This window comes from Pleurodeles waltl, chromosome 6, assembly GCF_031143425.1.
Source record: "Pleurodeles waltl isolate 20211129_DDA chromosome 6, aPleWal1.hap1.20221129, whole genome shotgun sequence".
Taxonomy (NCBI): domain Eukaryota; kingdom Metazoa; phylum Chordata; class Amphibia; order Caudata; family Salamandridae; genus Pleurodeles; species Pleurodeles waltl.
Window position 1 is genome coordinate 136,091,956 of NC_090445.1, and position 18,553 is coordinate 136,110,508.

The 18,553-nt window shown below is 47.1% G+C and overlaps 1 protein-coding gene across 3 annotated transcripts in view; it reads left to right on the top strand.

The window, feature by feature from the left end:
- RARA (retinoic acid receptor alpha) overlaps positions 1–18,553 on the top strand; it is a 343,208-nt gene that overhangs the window by 133,384 nt on the left and 191,271 nt on the right. For all 3 annotated transcript variants that reach the window (XM_069237584.1, XM_069237585.1, XM_069237586.1), the window contains exon 2: positions 15,200–15,965. In XM_069237584.1, coding sequence (XP_069093685.1) covers positions 15,791–15,965 — 175 coding nt within the window. In that variant the 5' untranslated portion in view covers positions 15,200–15,790. The remainder of the gene's footprint in view (positions 1–15,199; positions 15,966–18,553) is intronic.

Consider the following 18,553-nt stretch of genomic DNA (forward strand, 5'->3'; position numbering starts at 1 on the left):
TCCAACCAGGCCTGAACATAACTCCTCCTCATAGACGGAGCTATGGACTGCTGAACCAGCTCCAACATCCTCACTCTCCTATCTCCCACAACTCCCCGGGAACTGCTGTCTTATGAGCATCCGCTCCCGGTGCCAGCCCACGGAATCTCTGCCACTGGAAATGAGAGAGCATCAGCAATGTCATTATTAATTCCCAGAACATATTTAGCGTTGAACATTATATGAAGTTTCAAACATTTCAACAAACACTCTCAAAAGCCTCAACACTTTCTCGTCCTTTGCTCTCTGCGACTTCACTAGATTAACCACAGACTGGTTGTCCACATTGAAAACAACATTCCTATTAGCAAACGTAGGTCCCCAAATAGACAATGCAACAAATAGCAGAAAAAAAATCCAAAAAAGCAATACTGTGCTTGGCTTTTTTCCAACTCCGTGTCCAACTCTCTGCCGCCCAGTGTCCGTCCGAAAAAAGACCAAACCCATGAGCTCCAGATGCATCTGAAAAAAATTTGAATTTGCCAAACCCAATCAGACTTCTTGACCAACATGGTAACACCATTAAACTCCTGAAGAAAACCAATCCACATCCTCAAATCCTCTTTGACGCTTGCCTGAAGCCGAACATCATGATGTGGCAACACGGCTCCTCGCATCGCAAAACCCAGTCTTCTGCAAAAAGCTCTGCCAACTCTCACCACCTTGCATGTAAAATTCAAATGACCCAGTAAACTTTGAGCCCGTCGTAACTCCAATTTTGTTTTTTGCATTGCCTCCTCTAACATGGATACCAACTGCAGCACCTTTTCTTGCGGTAACCGCACCTCCATTTTTACAGAATCCAACTCAATACCCAGAAAATTTAAACATGTTGAAGGCCCTTCAGTCTTCTCACGGGCCAACAGGACCCCAAATTGGGCCATCATTTGCTCAAAATCTGACGAGGCCCTACCGCACTCTCCCAAATGAGGTCTTCTAACCAGTAAAAAATCATCAAAAATAGTGCGTGACAAACTTTAACCCTCACTGAAACTGAATAAAACACTGCAAAAATGTGCTAAACATCTTGAACAAAGAACAAGACACAGAACAACCCATTGGAAACATCCTATTGACATAAATGGCATCATCAAACTGCATGCCCTGCAAGGAAAAATCCTCTGGGTGTACCGGCAGAAGTCTAAAAGCTGACTGAATGTCAGATTTTGCCATTTCAGCACCATGACCACACCTTCGCACTCATGATATACCTTGATCCACCGAAGCATAATGCACTACCGAATCCTCAGGAGCAATGAAATCATTTACGGAAGCTCCAGCTGGCCACGACAGGTGATGAATGAGGCGGAACTCTCCTTGTTGCTTCTTGGGCACCACCCCCAAAGGGGAAATAGTCAAATTAGGCAAAGGTCAACAATAGAAAGGACCCACAATTCTGCCTAAATCCAATTCTTTCTGCAGTTTAGACCTCACAACCTCTGGATACTCCGTTGCTGACCTCAGATTATTAGCCCATCTTCGCAACCTCGGACCTTGGTAACACAATTTAAAACCTTCCATAAAACCCCTCAACAATATCTTAGCTTCATCCAAACGGGGGTAAAACTGTAACCAATAACCCACAACATCCAACTTAATAGGCGTAAGGCCCTCTACCTGCCAACTGTTGTATATGTCCCCTCTCGACTCCTCTGCCCTGCGCCCCTTGCCAACCCCAATGGAGCCCTCCAAAGCATTGATATGTAGGGTGCCTGCCTCCACAGTTGGAGCAGTCAAGACGAAACTTACACTGTAGTCTGGCGCACACTCCACTATTGAGCGACCAACATGCCCCGTTGTGCGGGAACTGCCCTTGTTGTGCAAAACCCACCCCAAATTGGGTGGGATGCCCCTGAAAGGTCTTGTACTGCACAGGTAATCCGCTCGCCGTATGCGTCGTAGGCGCATTCCTTGCCGTTCTCAACCATTGCATCCAAAGCTCATTATCGATTTCACCCACACTTTGTCTGAATAAATGGCCTTCCACTCCTCATCATATCTAAACCAGCAAAAGCCACCATAATCCATCTGAGCACACCGCACAATATCCATATACTTAAATAAAGCCACACAACTATCCGGATAACGTTCACAGTACACACTGGCGTAAATCAAAAAAGCCGAAGTCAAATTCTCAATCGTCGTAGGAACTCTAGGTCTACGAGCTAGTTCCCATTCCTCTTCCTTTGAACCATCCTTTGCCTGCACCTCCCTGTGCAACAACTTAAAAACATCGATAAATTCACCTCTCCATATCTTCTCCTTTAAACTCTGAGTGAGATGCGCCCCCAAAGGCATCGAGACTGCCATGTAAGGCAACTTCTTAGACTTAATCCCACCCCCGGATCCATCACCGGTCGCAACACCAGTAGCAACCTGCCGATTACTTACCTGAGCCACCTCTGACTTACCTGCCACCACGTCTGAAACACTACCCTGAGTCACCTCTGACTTACCTGCAACAAACTCCGTCCCAATACCCACCTGAATGGCAACATCAACATTTCCCTTCCCATGACCCACTACCGCCTGATTTCCCATCACCTTACCCGAACTCTGTCCTGCATCACGCAGCCCCACGTTATAGCCCCCAACCCTAATTGGTTCCTGCCCTTAATCCTCACCTCAAATCAAGTTTCCAGCCACCAAATCCTGATGATGACCCACCATACGATCGCCCTGGACCGCCCTCTTGTTCACTTTAGGCCTCTCCACTGGACCACCCGTCTGTACCGCCACTTCATGCACTTCCTCTTCCTCCTCATAATCCAAGAGCTCCTCCTCGACATGCTCCAAATTCAAACCAGCGCCATGGCTAGTAGATGGCCGCACAGCAGTCCCAGGACAAGTAGCCTTGCCTCCAACTCCATGAACAGCTGCGTCCCTTGATGTCGGGCGACCCGCTCCGGGTTTCACCCTCCCTTCAACCCAGTGTTCTAAGGGTGCACCAACCCTCACCGGCAGGCACATAACACCAGTCGGCCGCCCAAGCCGCTGATTCGCCTTATAATCCGCATGCCCGCCCAAAACATGAGGACTGTCGCACCCAGACTGGTACGCACCATGACCTGGCTGCCAGAAATCAAGCCTAACTTGCGCCATACCTTCCCTACCATCACCACTAGCTTCCCCACAAATAGTGCCCCTGAGCACTACACCATTACTATCAACAAATTCTACCTGTTCCCCAGCTTTAAAGACTGACTGATTATCAACCTCCCATTCCTGCACTTTATGAAGCATGGGACTAACAGCTCTTGGCACCCAAGAAATCATCCTGTCATCTCTAGAAATAAAGAAACTAGCTGGAAGCCCCCCCCCCCACAAACCTCACTCACGCGGGCAGCCTGTTCCTCCCCCACACCCTCCGAATCAATTATCACTGTATCCTTATGAAAATCGGAGGACGCCGCCATCTTACGCGCTCCTCCTAATGACCTTTCCTCCAAAGCGACAAACATCGGAGGGTGCCGCCATGTTGCGCGCCCCACCTAACAGTCTTTCCTCAAATGCAGGCTCTGACCGCTCTGCATTACTTTCTAAAGCGGATGGAGCTTGCCGCTTGCCTCTTTTTTGAAGCACGCTTAAACGTCAGCGCATGCGCCCCACTGGCCGTGCCCCCACCTGGCCCACACTCGTCACTGCACCCTGATGGCCAACCCCCCTGCCTCCACAAACGACACGCTGATGAAAAGAGGTGCCGGAACGCCTCGCAAACCTAACATCGCCCCACTGCACCTTACTCAACATTGGTAAGTGAGCCACCTCCTCCACTGTGCCCTCATACACGCGTTCTGGCGAAAGCGCAACCTTCCGACCAGAAACGCTTTTAGATTAAAATTTCTTAGGTGCCTGCTCGGGTGACGTACATGCCAAAATTGCTGCTGTCACGCCCTCCGAGGATAATCTCTTAGGCCTACGAAGCCCCACCCATGCCTGTTCCAACACGCCCTCTTTCAGTAAATCCTCCCTTCCTTCTTCTTGCAAAACCTTCAACGCCTGCACAACTTTGTTAGGCTCCATAACCTGCCTATGAAAGCTACGCAAAACAAGTTCAAAACCAAACTTCGCTAATAGAAACTGCCCCACAAAAAACAGTACCACCTCCTGGGTGTGACAAACTGCCAAAGAGGCCGCCCACACCCTGCCCCTACTTTATATACCCCACCCTTAAACACCCGCCCTATCTGGGAACTCGACCAATCCCGATGCCTGCTGTGGACTCCCACTATCGCCTGATAAACCCGGAGAGAGACCGAGCAAGCCCTTTGCTCCCCCCCAAGCGCTCATGAGGGGAGGGGAGAAACCTGCTCATCGACTCTGACTTTCTTGTCACTCCAGCCCCTGTCTTCATCTTCTGGGTGACCATGGTCGCCTCTCCAACGCGACTGGGAGGGGCTAGAAAGGAGCGATCCTTCGCTACTGGCGTGCTGGCCTTATGTGGAGTGGGTCCCTCTCGCCTTTCAGGCAGACACCCTCTCGGCAGGATGCCGGGTCGTCCGGGGAGTGATCGGCAGGATACGAGAGGTGCACAGCCATGCTGGCCGTCTTCACCAGGGCCGATCACCCCACCCTCTGCTGCAGTCAAGCCTGCGGCTTCGGCTGGCCCAGGTATGTGCAGCTCGCCTCAGGTGGTTCTTGGCCTAGATATTTAGGGCAGTTGGAATTCTCCAGAATGCAGAACACTGGTCTAAGGTTAGGTGCTAGGGAGAATGGATATTTATCCGGATGGTGAGGGAATTAATTTGGCTTTGGGCCGGAGCCACTCTAACTAGCGGCCATCTTGTCTGGCAGTTAGCGTTCCTACTAACTCTTTGATGTCCTCCGTGGATACGGCTTGTCCACCTATCCATGCACTACTCTACTTCTCTTCTACTTGCCTCTTCAGGTACTTCTTGTCCACCTCCTCAGTACTGTTCATCCACTTTATCTAAGCTCCCTCCTTCTGTACTATTTGCCTGCTTCATTAGATACCTCACTCCACCTCCTTAGATACTTCTTGGCACTTCCTCAGCCACTGCGCCTTGTCTAAGCTGGTTACCACTCATCTGCTTCTTCGGATTCTGCTCATCCTACTCACCACGCATCATTCGCGTACTGCTTGACTGCATCCTTGGATATTATCTGCTTCCTCACATTTATGGGTACTACTTGCCTCTCTTTGCAGGTATCATTTGTCTGCTTTCCCAGATATTGTTCACCCACCTCCCCAAGTACTCCTCGGGTGTCCATTTGGGTAATATTTACCCACATTTTCTGGTACTGCCGCCCTGCCTTCAAAGGTCCTACTCACTGGCCTCCTGTTGAACCCCTCTGTCACTTCCTGTCATAGTAAAGCCCCCCTTGGCTTGTTACCACTGACTCCGGTCACTGGTACCACTACACCTCCCCAGATTATTACTCATTATGTCCACTGCCACAAAAGGATCTAGGGTAAAGATGACTGTGCACGGGTGTGCAGGTGAGCGTATCACTAGACTGACACCTGGACTCCTTTTTATGTATTTTTCCCCACTCTTCACCTTTGCTCTTTTCACATATCTCCATTCTGCCTTCTTTCAGCTTGTCTTGCTTACCAGTTTCCCTCCTTTATTCTTTTTCTTTCTTCTGTTCCCACTGGCGAATTGTCTTTTGCTTTGTGCCTTTTTCAGATGTCTCACCTTCACATAATTCTTCAGATCTTCCTCTCTTTTCTTTGTCAGTTCTTCCTTTTTCGTTTAATTCCTTATTCTTCATTTCTTTCTCCTCTCCCCGCAGGACCCCATGCCTTTTCCTTCTTACGTTTGTTCTTCTTTTCCAACCCCCACCTTCTCAAACAGGGGCTTGCAGCAGCTCAGCTCGCTACAATTGAGTTATATTTTGTTTTATTGACATTTTTTCTTTAGTCAACATTTTGTGTTCGTTATGGCAGCTGTGCAAACAAGAAACTCCCATTTTGTTTATTCAGTAAGAACAAAAGTATTGGTGGTATGAATGTCTGCGTGCACTTGTGTACATACATGTGGCCGCCCTGGACTGTATCTCCGTCTGTTACCTGTCTCTCTCCATCTCTACTAGGAAACCTTAGTTCTTACTTTTGTAAAGAGAAATCACTGGCTGAGCCCATGAATGTTTGTCTAGTTCTTTCCCTGGGTCGTTATCATTCTTTCTGTTAAATTTGTCTGTGCTCTGCTATGTGCGTTTGTATGTCTGTCGAACCCCTATTTAACACTGTTGACACTTGCAAAGTGCCCAGAGGGAGAGATGGCTATTCAGATGGTGGATCCCACCGAGAGCCCTCACACCAGCCTCCACATTAGATTCTGGTGCTCTATTTTAACATGGGTTGAAGGAGTGGAAGGTGAGGTGGCATAAGGGTGCAAAGCATGTGAATCTACAGTACTGCAAGGTGCAAACCGATATTTTAGTCATATTTTCCTTATCACTGTGAGTTTGTGATGGGTAGAGTCTCCATTGATTCCCCGAGCCTGAGGTCTAGGGGAGGCAGCTGCTATCACCCTTCCCTGTGGGACTAGTGTTATCTCGTGCACTAAAGGGGATTCTCTTGCCAGTACTGCACATGTGTGTTATTGTTGGCAAGGGAGTGCTAGAATTCTCCTTTTGCTGGAGGGAGTGTTTCTGAAGCACCCCAGGGAGGTGTAGCATTGTATGCCACCTTGCAGAAGAGGTTAGGTGTCCACTGTTAACATTATAGACAGGGCCACTGGAATTACTCAATTCTGCGGATGTGGAGTCTTTCACATAATCATGAATTTGCTGCATTTGCCGCACAATCCATCTTCTGCTGCATAGTCTGTAGATTTTAACAAAAAAAATGTGTTTCTAGCTTAGACGGTTGAAGTTACTCAAAACGCAGCAACATGTTTCGATGCACTGTGTAAGACACTGCAAAGGTTGACCAACACCGCACCATAGCAATAAGCAATAAAAAGGTGACCAAACGGGTAGGAAGGAGGTGCAACCTATGCCCAAACAGTGTTAACAAGTGTAAAAAATTATACTACACCTTTATGAAGTAATACTAATACCAAATATGCAGCATTATGCCACATAATTTGCGTTTTCTTGCTGCATAATTTAGTCAACCTTGCCACATAATATAATTCCAGTGGCCCCGATTATGGAATGGTTTCATAATGTGAGGGGGGAATTCACCTACTTTCATAAGCTGCTCCTCTTACTGGAAGGACTGTTTCGTGTTGTAAAATCTGTTGAAAAATCAACTTCCAGGGTCGATTCAGGAAGGTAAGCCGGGTACTGATGAATTCTGGATGCATGAAAGGCAGCACAGGATTCAGTGGTGTTACTAGCATTCATTGGGGTTGGGAAGGTGATCACCAGGTCTGGACCTCCTGGGCTCCTAGACAGAACTATGACCTTATGATAACTGTGCTTGCATCTCCATGCTGATGTGTCCTGCCACAGCCTGTCCTCGCCGATAATTGAGGTCTTGTGCTGTAGCCATCAATAGTAGTATTGAGGTGTAGGTGGAGGTGGTACCTTAACTCGGATCTAAATAGAGACGTCACATCATTTCAGAGTTTCTTAACAAGGGGCCTCATTGCACCATCAAAGGACCTCGAAGACAGGTGTGGGCCATATTGAACTGGTCAAGGTCAGCACATCATTTGAATGTTCGCGGGTTTTCCCTGGACGGCAAAAGTTGGTTGGCCCGGGGGTCAACAGGGGCAGTCAGTTGGGTGGCAGAATAGGTTGAAAAGGGGAAAACTTATCCTATTAGACACCTTGTTCTCTGCCCTGAGGACCGCAGACGTGCACTGCCCAGTATAAAATGTGAGAATGTTGGTAGGAAAGTTTTGTATTGGTCAAAAATTAAAAACTGTTGTATTTTGTATGTACTGTAAAAATGACATTCAATGAAGATAACAGTAGAATTTGGATGTTGTGTTTGTGAAGTGTAATGAGCACGGCTGGAGAACTGGAACATTCTCTGCTGCAAGTGGTAGGTGTTGCTGCATACTGAAAATCGTTAACTCCAAAGACTGCGGTGGTTGTTAAGGGGGACATTGGGTACAAGTCACTAGTTTGATGTTCTGAAATGACCCCTGATGGGCGTGCTAATGGACTTGTGTAAAATTACTTATTTTTAAAGCTCTTTTTCAAGAAATAGAATGGCCGATCTTTTTCCCCAGATCCTAAAATTGTAGAGAGCTCCTCCACCCATCAAGGGTGAAACTGCACTTGCTCCCTACTTCCAGGATATTGGGCATGGGAACTGAGACGTAAAGTTGGGCCTCAAAGTCTGCTAGTCTCTCTTGGGTAGCCTGATTCAGCACGAAAGAGCTAGCTCATGGGAGGGTTAGTGAAGGCCAAGACATCATGGTCATTGTGGCACTTGCTATAAGGAAGAGTGGTCTCACGTCTCTAGTTGTGGCTGATTAGATTGTTCGTTGACCAACGTATTTACTGTTTGTGTCCTGGGTCTGAACACAGGGAGGCTTGACTCGTCTTGTCATGGTTGGGGGTTCTCTAAAGCGAAGGACTGCTGTGTTTGGTACTGGAGGCTATAGGGGAAACTGGTGCAGTGCCCCAAATTTGTCGCTCTCAGGTGTCGCAGGGATCCGGAAATTGAACTTTTAAACAGGATATTAGTTAACCATGAACAAATGAGCCAAAGAACTGCCAGCAAACCTTGCAGCCTCATCAACAAGCTCTGGGTTTGGGCGCACAGGTGGTCCCAGCTGTACTTCCACAGAACCTACAGGTTGGAGGGGGAGGGCATAGTGTGACTAGAGGATGTTCTTAAAGCATACAGGCAGAAGCTGGCAATTGGCCTGTTCTAATTCCATCTCAGTATATGTTTATGTATTTTTTGTATCTACCCATGTTACGTACAGCTTTGTATGCTCACATGTAATACTGTGTGTGTGTAGGGCTGTCTCTATTTACACTTGTTTGCACACATTTGAATGTGAACGTGTGTGGGTTTCTCTGGTTTTTCCATCAGTTTGTGACTATCCAGTTACCCTGAAGAAGACCACTTCAATGCAAAAACATGTCAAAATTTAAGTGTGAAACAATCATCAGCTAAATGACATTGTTAAAGTACAGTTACCACTTTTTAAACCTTATTTTTATAAATGCATCAATCACCTTAATGTTACTCACTGATTCTTCTAGAAACACTCCTGGTTTATAACAAGCATTTCCAGGCAAACCACATGCATTACCACGCAGCATGTTTTCAGGCTACAGGCAATTTGTTTTATGTGCTCTGTCTCTTCAGTGTGTATTTTTCCATGTTTGTACCTCTTTTCCTGTGCACTTGTGACTCTCACTGTGTTCTTGCACCGCTATTCCTGCACTCCTGTGACCCAGTGTTTGTGTTCTTTTGCTTCTTTAATTGTGGTATTATGCCTTGATTTCATTGATCTTACATTGCTTATGCATGTGTTTGTGCACTTGATGCTCTATCCTTGAGCACTTGCCCATCAATCCTTGCTGTTTTTACAGTTTTACAGTTTTGCTGTTTTTGTTCCTTTTAATTTCTCTACATTTGCACCGGTCTGTGTGTGCTTGCTCCTTCAACTTTATCCCTCCATATGTGCCTTCATCTCTGTGCCCTTAATTCTCTATATCTGTGTGGTTGCCGCGCTCTCTCTGTATGCTTGCCACTCTTTTCTTGCCTCTCTGTCCCTGTGTATCTGCCCCTCTAACGCAGTGCGCTTGCCCACGTGTCACTGTGCACTTGCCCCTTGACACGGTGCACTTTAATCTCAGTCCGTGCCTATGCCTGACTGTCTTTTTGCCGCTCCTTGTGCATTTCTGCATCTATCATTGTACTACTACCCCCAAAATTTTGTGGTTCCTCCTTTATCCCAGTGCACTTTTGCCTCTGCCCTATTGTGCTTGCACCACCATTATGGCATGCTTGAACCTCTTGTAGCTGCATGCTTGAACCTCTTGTAGCTGCATGCTTGAACCTCTTGTAGCTGCATGCTTGAACCTCTTGTCGCTGCATGTTTGAACCTCTTGTCGCTGCATGCTTGCCCCTCTTATCGCCCCGTGCTTGCCCCTCTTATCGCCCCGTGCTTGCCCCTCTTATCGCCCCGTGCTTGCCCCTCTTATCGCCCCGTGCTTGCCCCTCTTATCGCCCCGTGCTTGCCCCTCTTATCGCCCCGTGCTTGCCCCTCTTATCGCCCCGTGCTTGCCCCTCTTATCGCCCCGTGCTTGCCCCTCTATCCTTTTACGCTTGCTTCACTGTTCCTGCACGCTTGCGCATCTGTCCCTGCAAGCTTGTTTCACTGTCCTCACACGCTTGCGCCTCTGTTGCCATGCTCTTGCACATCTGTCTCCGTGCCCCTAGATCAGTGGCTCGCTATAGAGTTGCCTCCCACATCTGGATTTGTTTTGGGGTCCAGGGATTGTGCACGCCACGCTAGCCTGAGGCGGGCTTAGACTGGAGGAGAAGCGGCGCAGAGCGGTGGCTTTTCAAGGGGTTTTCGCATTGTTATTAATATTTTGTTTAAGTGAAAACAGATGTGCCTTATCTGCATTCCGCTTCATCAGATCTTGGTCTGGAGAGGAGGGCGGACCTTGCCAAGAAACCCGACCTCTTAAGGCTCACTGCAAACTTTTCCGAAAACACTGGAAGTACTGAGGCTGGCCTCTGGAAAACTGGAGTTCTCCATGTGGACCCCCTCTGGATTCATTCTGGGGCGCAGCACACAGCAGAAGGGTCCCCACCTTTCTGCAACCCTGACCTTCAAGAGACTCTAGCCAGGGAGTGGGAAAAGCGACGTGCCCTCATGAGATTTGGGACAGAGACCCTTAGTTACCCCCTCGGGCGTGTTGGTGCGCTCCTGGGACCAAGTGGCCACTAATTGGTTAAATCGTGGGTGGGTGACAGTTGGTGCCCCTGGGGGTCTCGTGACCTCACTGGGCACTGGTCCTGCAGGGTTGTCGTAAAATAGTCAATTTTCGTCACCGACCTCGTTCCAATACTGTATTTGGTGCTTGAGCCCCGCCCCTGATACACTGTCCGGGGTTAAAGGTCACTTCAGCAGTATTGTGCTCAGTTTTGAGGCTAGTTCTGGACCATCGTTTCCAGTTCTGATAGGCGCATGTGGTATAGTGTATGCAGGTTGCTAGCCTAGGTCGAGAGTACTGTTTCTAGTTCGGGAAGCCACATTTAATAATTTATGTTTTTACATAGCTGTTATATACACGCAGCTGGAACAGGTGAGCTTAGGTTAGGAGACCACATCGGCAGCATTTGTGTTTAGATTGGCTGGCCTCATCCAGAATGGTAGACCACCTTCGGCCTAATTTGTTTCCAGGTTGACAGGTCATATCTGGGGTACCTGTGGTCAGGTTCGAAAGCTACATCTATAGTTCCTTTTTGACATGCCATATCTGCTGTCCGGCTTGGTTGGCCACATCCGAGGTATTTTGTGTCACGGTTTTACTTCATATGGTAGAGTTGGTAGCCCAAATCTAGATCATTTTTGTCCAGATTGTTTGCATTTATCTGAAGAATATGTGTCTGTTCGTAGCTCACTTCTGGAGTATTTATTCCAGGTTAGTAGCTCACATCTGAAATTTACGAGTCCAGGGTAGTAACAAACAGCTGAAAAAATGTGTGTCTATACTAGTAGGGCACAGCTGGTGTATTTGTGTCCAGGTTGGTAGCCCCCATCTGGAATGTTTGTATCGAGATTAGTAGCACCATCTGGACTACTTGTGTCTAGGTTAATTGGTCACTTCTGGAGTATTTGTATGGAAGCTAGTAGCCCACATCTGGAGTATCCGCGTCTAGCCTACAGGTGGAAGATTATGCATAGGCCGAGGACGGGCAGAGGGGGCCATGATGGTACACGGCCAGCATAGGACCGTGTGTTAGAGGAGATGGTCTTAGTTCACACTGCAGAGTTTGGAGAACAGGATGAAAATGGGAGATATGAAATAGACCTTTTGTAGAGTATAAATACAAGAAAATACTTCGGAGGGAGGCACGAGATAACGTTCAAATGCCTGACTGAAGGAAGGTGCAGGCGGTATGCTAGACATGTGAATACGTCATGGGTATCAATAGCCTAGAGGAGGGCGGATGGAAAGAGAGACTAGATGTTTAAATAAGGCAGTGGAGGGAGAGGAGAGATATGGGGGGCATTTAAATGCTTCATGGATATAAATACTGTAGTGGAGGGGGAGTTCACAAACATTGAAATATCTCAGGATTATAAATTCAGAAGGGAGGGGAAGGGGGAGATTAAACCTAGCACTGGAAGGGAAGGGAGTTTACGACAGAAACAGATACTTCACTGTGTATATAGAAAGTACAGGAGACGAGCACATTCCAGTGCCCCTGGAGTTCCAGAAGAACTGTTGATGAGAAAAAAACTAGTCCTTCGACGGTCTAAAGTGGCCCAGTAATCTCTGGCACGTTTTGTGTATTTGTAATGCGTGCGTTGCACCTGGAGTAGTATCCTGGAGCGTTGAGAAGGGGGTGCTGCCGCGCTTGGGCCTAGTGGAATATCGAGGTTTTCAGTTGTTTTTTTTGGCATAATTCTTGGACCGAGCTGGCGGCTCTGATGTGCAGGGTGAGGTGGTTAGCAGCCAGGTACAAAGAGGTGCAGCCCCCGCTTCTGCTGTTCGGACGTGGGGATAAGGCCGAGCTTGAGGCTGACAGAGTGGAGGCGTCTGATGGGGGTTTGCAAGCTCCTGGGGCTGCTCAGGTTGCAGGACATTGGCTGAGCAGTGCTGGGTGTGAGGGTTTGGAAGGGTGCGTCTGTCAGTGGGAAGCCAGTGGAGGTCTTTGAGGTATGTGGATATGGGAGTGCGTGTGGGAGTGAGTCTGGCCGATGCCTTCTGGAAAACCTGAAGTCTCCTGACATTCAGCGCGTTTCGGTAGTCCAGCTTGCTGGTGATCCGGGACTGGGGGGTGGCCGTTGCGGAAGCCATCTGAAGATTTTCACGAGGAACTTAAAGTTGCGGAAGCAGGAGAAAGTGGCCTTGTTAACCAAGCTGCTCGTCGAGATATGACTATTGCTCATGATTCATAGGCTTATGGCTTTGTTTGACAGAATGATTTTAGGTCGTGAGGGCCACCAGTCCGAGAACCAGAGAGTCATCTTTTCCAAAGAGTGCCGCCTCTGTCCGCTCGGAGTTGCAGTTTTAGCAGTTGGTCTTCATTATTTCACAGAAATAAAGGTGAACACACAGATCTGCCTTCCCCTATACATGGCGGCGGCATAAATTATCGTGGGATGAAAGTGACAGGCTCCTGGCAGTAGTTGTGTGAGAGATGGATGAAAGTCTGGGCTGTTAAAGCTGGCACGTGCACGGACTAAACCTGTGGTCCTTGTCTGACGTCATTATCTGCTGGGCGGCGATGCCTTTCATTTGGCACATTGGTCAAATATCCCTCAGTGCACCTTACGATGACGTTTCGCGTGTTTCTCCTACGTGGTCAGTTTTAAAGAAGTACAGGGGTTTTGGTGTGACACGCAACAGCCCTCATTTTTCAAAATATTGTGACTCTTAGGAAGGAGTATATGTTGCATGGAGTGAGCTATAAACAACCACAATGTTGATCGGTGCCTCGCCTCATCTCTTTATTTACAGCTATGTATATAGGATTCTTCCCTGTTGTGGGGGCCACGTCCGGATAGTGAGTGGTCGCCAAATGCGTAACGTTAACGTACGACACAAGCAGCTCCGTTAAAGTACTTGAAACTGGGGCAGCGGATATTAGTAAGGACGATGCTGCATCGAGGTATTACTTTAAAGTTGCTAAAATAGAGTTACACTACATTTAATATCGGTCCAATAAACACATAAATACGGTAAAATAGACATGCAATGCTGTACAGAAGTTGCAAGTCTCCTTTATACATATATGAGATCGTACACATGCTCTGATTCATAAACAAGCATTGATCTTCAGTAATAATGAAATAGAGAAATTAGTGTTCAGTGTACACACTGATTTCACAGGCCAGTAGGAGCATCCCTTAGGTGTAATTACACGTGGATCAAGAACTTTACACTTATGCTAACAGTTGTTGCAGATCATAAGGCCTAATTATGTGAATCAACCTATTATGACCCCTGTATGACTTCAAGGTCATCATCCGGACAAGGAAAAGAGCTCCAAGATCACGGATTTGGAATGATGTAGTGTGGCCAAAAGCAGGAAGTGCGAAAGTCGCAATGAACAATACAGAAATGAATGCGTGTCTAGCAACTGTGTTTCGAAAATTGACCGTGGGTAGTCGAGGCATGGTCGGCAACCATCTGTGTTGCAGGAGATGCTGACCGGATGGCTAGCACTGGAAAGGTAAGTGTACTTGTGAAAACACAAGTGCTTGTGCTGATTACCTTTGGCCAGATTAGGGCTCGTTTCCTTGCCCTGATGATGACCCAGCATTCCCATAGAAGTCGAAACACCATGGACTACTCCGGTGACCTGAGATTTTTTTTGCCTTGGCACAAAGTTGATTTAAGAACTCATTCCATGCGAACCTGCAGTGATTGTCATAATGGGTGCCATGTTCTTGCTGGGCACATAATTAAACATATGTAATACTTTTCCTTTCTTGTTTCTTCACTGTGTTCACTATCTGCTCTGGGCACTATTTCCCGTCCTTTCTATTTTTACTGAATCTGAATGTGTGTTTATGAATACAATCTTTAATACAAACTGGTCACTTAAGTTACTTGTGGACTCTGTCTTCTACCAATATCCCTTTCGTACACACCAACCCAGCTTGCCTTTCATTCCTATCTGACTGTACAATAGGTCTGCCAGACTTTGATGAAGTTTTCAAGATGATATGACAAGTCTGTCTCCCTCTGCTATCTATCTCTTTCTTTCTTTCTTTCTTTCTTTCTCTTTCTTTCTTTCTTTCTTTCTTTCTTTCTTTCTTTCTTTCTTTCTTTCTTTCTCTCTCTCTCTATATATATATATATATATATATATATATATATATATATATATATATATATATCTTTTGAGAGACAGAGCACTGTGCTGGATTTAAGAAGATTCCTTAGGGGCCTGCTGCCTTAACTACTGACTAAATCTTTATAATTAAGTTTTTTTTATGAAAGTGCCCTGCAAAATCTGAATTGCTGTATAACTCAAATGAATTTGATTCTCTATTCTCGTGTTTGAATTTTTTTTTCTGTCTTACAGGTCGCAAAGACGAGCTCACATATCTGAATTGGAGGGATAGCACTTTTGCCAGCGCCCCATCAGTAAAGTGTCACCATCCATATTGAACGGATTGATTCAGTGGAGAAAGGGGGGGGCATACTCAACACACGAGTGGCGTGGGCTAGGATTGTGGATCACAGTCGCTATCTGTAATGGTGGCCCAGGACCTAGGAGCGTAGCCTTCAACTGTGGCCTAGAGTCTCGGCCCTGGACCGTGGCCCTGGTGGGATCCCTTAGTTTTGAAGCACATGTCCGTGGATCTGGGAGCCCTGTGGTTTACTCTGGATTAATAGCCTTCGTTCTTTGGATGGTCTTTTTTTCCATGCACCGTGAGGGATGGTGGCACCTGATTGGATGAGCAGAAGAAGGTCTTAAATCGAGGAATGTGATTATACATATTTCTGCTTGCACCATTTGTTTGGCCCTTGTGGAGTTGGATTTTCGGGAATGGAGGGGGGCACGACTAACTGGTGATTTCTCCCCCCCTCCACACCCCATATTTACAAACCTGAACCTCACCTGGATCGCACAACAGGAACTAAACAAGGGGTTTGGCAAGGGCATCTGTAGATGGCGAGTAACGGGAGCTCTTGCCCTTCATCAGGAGGGCACATGAACGGCTACCCAGTGCCCCATTATGCCTTCTTCTTTCCGCACATGCTGGGGGGCTTGTCCCCACCCGGATCACTGGCGGGGATTCCACACCCACTGCCGGTCAGCGGGTACAGCACCCCCTCGCCAGCCAGTAAGTAGCACGGCGCATGCGTTGCTTTGTAAGTCCCACAGAAGCTGCTATTGTGAGTTACACGACTGTAGTGTACAAGTCATTGGCAGACTAATACCCTACACTTGCTGGCAGGTCTGGCCATCTATGCACCAGCGCATTGCATGAATCCATTGACTCCTTAGGCAGTGAGGTGTCAGATGCCCACGACATACGTAGAATTGAAGGTCGGAAGCCCAGAATGTGACTGTCATCCACACCCTTCCTAGCCTGCCTAGGGCTCTGGCCTCTCACCCAGTCTCAGTCAGGGGATCTGTGGAACCACGAGGAGCCTGTCTGTCTTTGTTTGAAGTCCCTGGTCTTTTAAATTCCAGTATTTCCCCCTAACATGCAACTATTTTATATAAAACAATTATTACCCCTGAATATTAGTTGTGGAACGTTCTAGCTGGCAAAAACTCCCAACCTGCCACCAAACCAGGATAGCACAATTTGATTATGTCTGTTAAGACTGTTTAATGTGCTTCTTGGCACTGTTCGGTAAAGCTCAGTTTAATGCACATTCGCTGAATGCCAAAGCCAACTTTAATGCTCGTCCTGGTGGTGTGGGTTAAAGCGGAGTAAATAGATATGTTGATGGCATCATGTACTGCAATTCTTGATGTGGGTTAAAGCAGAGTTTAATGCAAGCGTTGATGGTGTATATGGAGACATAATATAAAACAGTTAATGGTCTCTGGGAGAGCACAGCTTCATTCATATCTGGGTGATATATAATACACATCTGAGTGGTACGAATGGTGTGCATAATGCTGAGCTCCCAACCCTTGTGATGTGTGTGAAAGCAGAGTTCTCTAGGCTTGTTGCCGATGTGCCTTAAGGCAGAATTCTCTTGTTGACGATGGCTTTAAAGCAGAGTTCTCCACACTTGTTGATGATGTGCCCTAAAGGAGAGTTCTCTTGTTGATGGTGTGCATTAAAGCAGAGTTCGCTACAATTGTTGACAATGTGTTTTAAAGCAGAGTTCTTTTGTTGATGGTTTGTGTTAAAGCGGAGTTCTCTAGGCCTGCGCAAATCAGTGTTCTCTACACTTGTTTGACAAATGTGCCTTAGAGTAGAATTCTCTTATTGTTGGTGTGCATTAAAGCCGAGTTCTCTACACTTGTTGATGATGGTCCATAAAGCAGAGTGCTCTACACTTGTTGACGATGTGCCTTAAAGCATAGCTCACTACACTTGTGATGTGTGCGAAAACAGGGTTCTCTAGGCCTGCGGATGGTTTACTGCAAAGCAGAGTTCTCTACACTTGTTGACAAATTTGCCTTAGAGTAGAATTCTCTTATTGCTGGTGTGCATTAAAGCAGAGTTTGCTAAGCTTGTTGACGATGTGCCTTAAAAAGCAGAGTTCTCTACACTTCTTGACAATGTGCCTTAAGGCAGAGTTCCCTTATTGATGGTGTGCCTTAAAGCAGACCTCTACAGTTGTTGACAATGTGCCTCAAAGCAGAGTTCTCTGCCCTTGTCAATGGTGTGCATTAAAGCAGAGTTCTCTGCACTTAGCGATGAAATGCATTAAAACCAAGTTTTGTAAAACTGTTGATGGTGTGCGTTAGAGTCCTCCACACTTATCGATGTCTGCGTTAAAGCAGAGTTGTCTGTACTTAATGTCCATTAGCTGAGTTCTGTAAAACTGTTCATGGAGTGTTAAAGTACAGTCATCTTGTTGATAGTGTTCGTGAAAACACAGCTCTTATGTTGACTTTGTGCCTTGAAGCGGCGTTCTCTGCGTTTGCGGATGGTGTGCCTTGAAGCAGAGTTCCTTTGTTAATGGTGTGTCAGTTATCTGTACGTGTTGTCGGTTTGTGGTAAAGCCTCTAGCACACTGAAGGGGCCTCTCCCGCATAAGGCGCACAGACCAGACTGGGCCCCTTCGTCAGACGCACAGACAGGCATGAACCCCTCCTGCATCCAGTGCTCAGGTAGGGCCCCTCTTGCAACTAGCGTACAGACAGGGCCCTTCCTTCTCTGGCGCACAGGTAGAGCTCCTACTGCGTCCTGCGCACAGGCAGGCTTCTCCTCTCAGGTCACCGAGTTCTCCTCATCCAGCCTGAAGAGGTTTGTTTGTCTCAGTCTGAGCTTCCTGCCATTCTATCTATTTTTATAATAATAATACATTAACAGCAGTGCTTCTGGCACACACCGTACACAGGACAAAACAGACGTTGCTCTTTGTGCAAAATATAGGAAAATAACAGGAACAGCAGACAGCAAACCAGAGTTTCCGCAGTGGCTCTCGCTGCTGCGAAATGATGTTTTTAAGAGTTATGATCTGAGCATCTTTGAGAGGGGGAACGCACGCGCAGCATACATGTGTTAAGCAGGTAAAAAGATGGGACCGCCATCAGGAGGGGCGCGTGCACATGCCACGGCCTTGCAGCGTGTGTCCGCTCTGTAAAACGGTAGCACATACCACATAGCACGAGGTTCTGACAAGAACAACGCCACTTTAAAACATACCATCGACAAATATCGATAACTCTTCTTTAATGCACACTGTTGACAAAAGTAGCAACTCTGCTGTAACACACAGCAACAGCAGAGAACTCTGC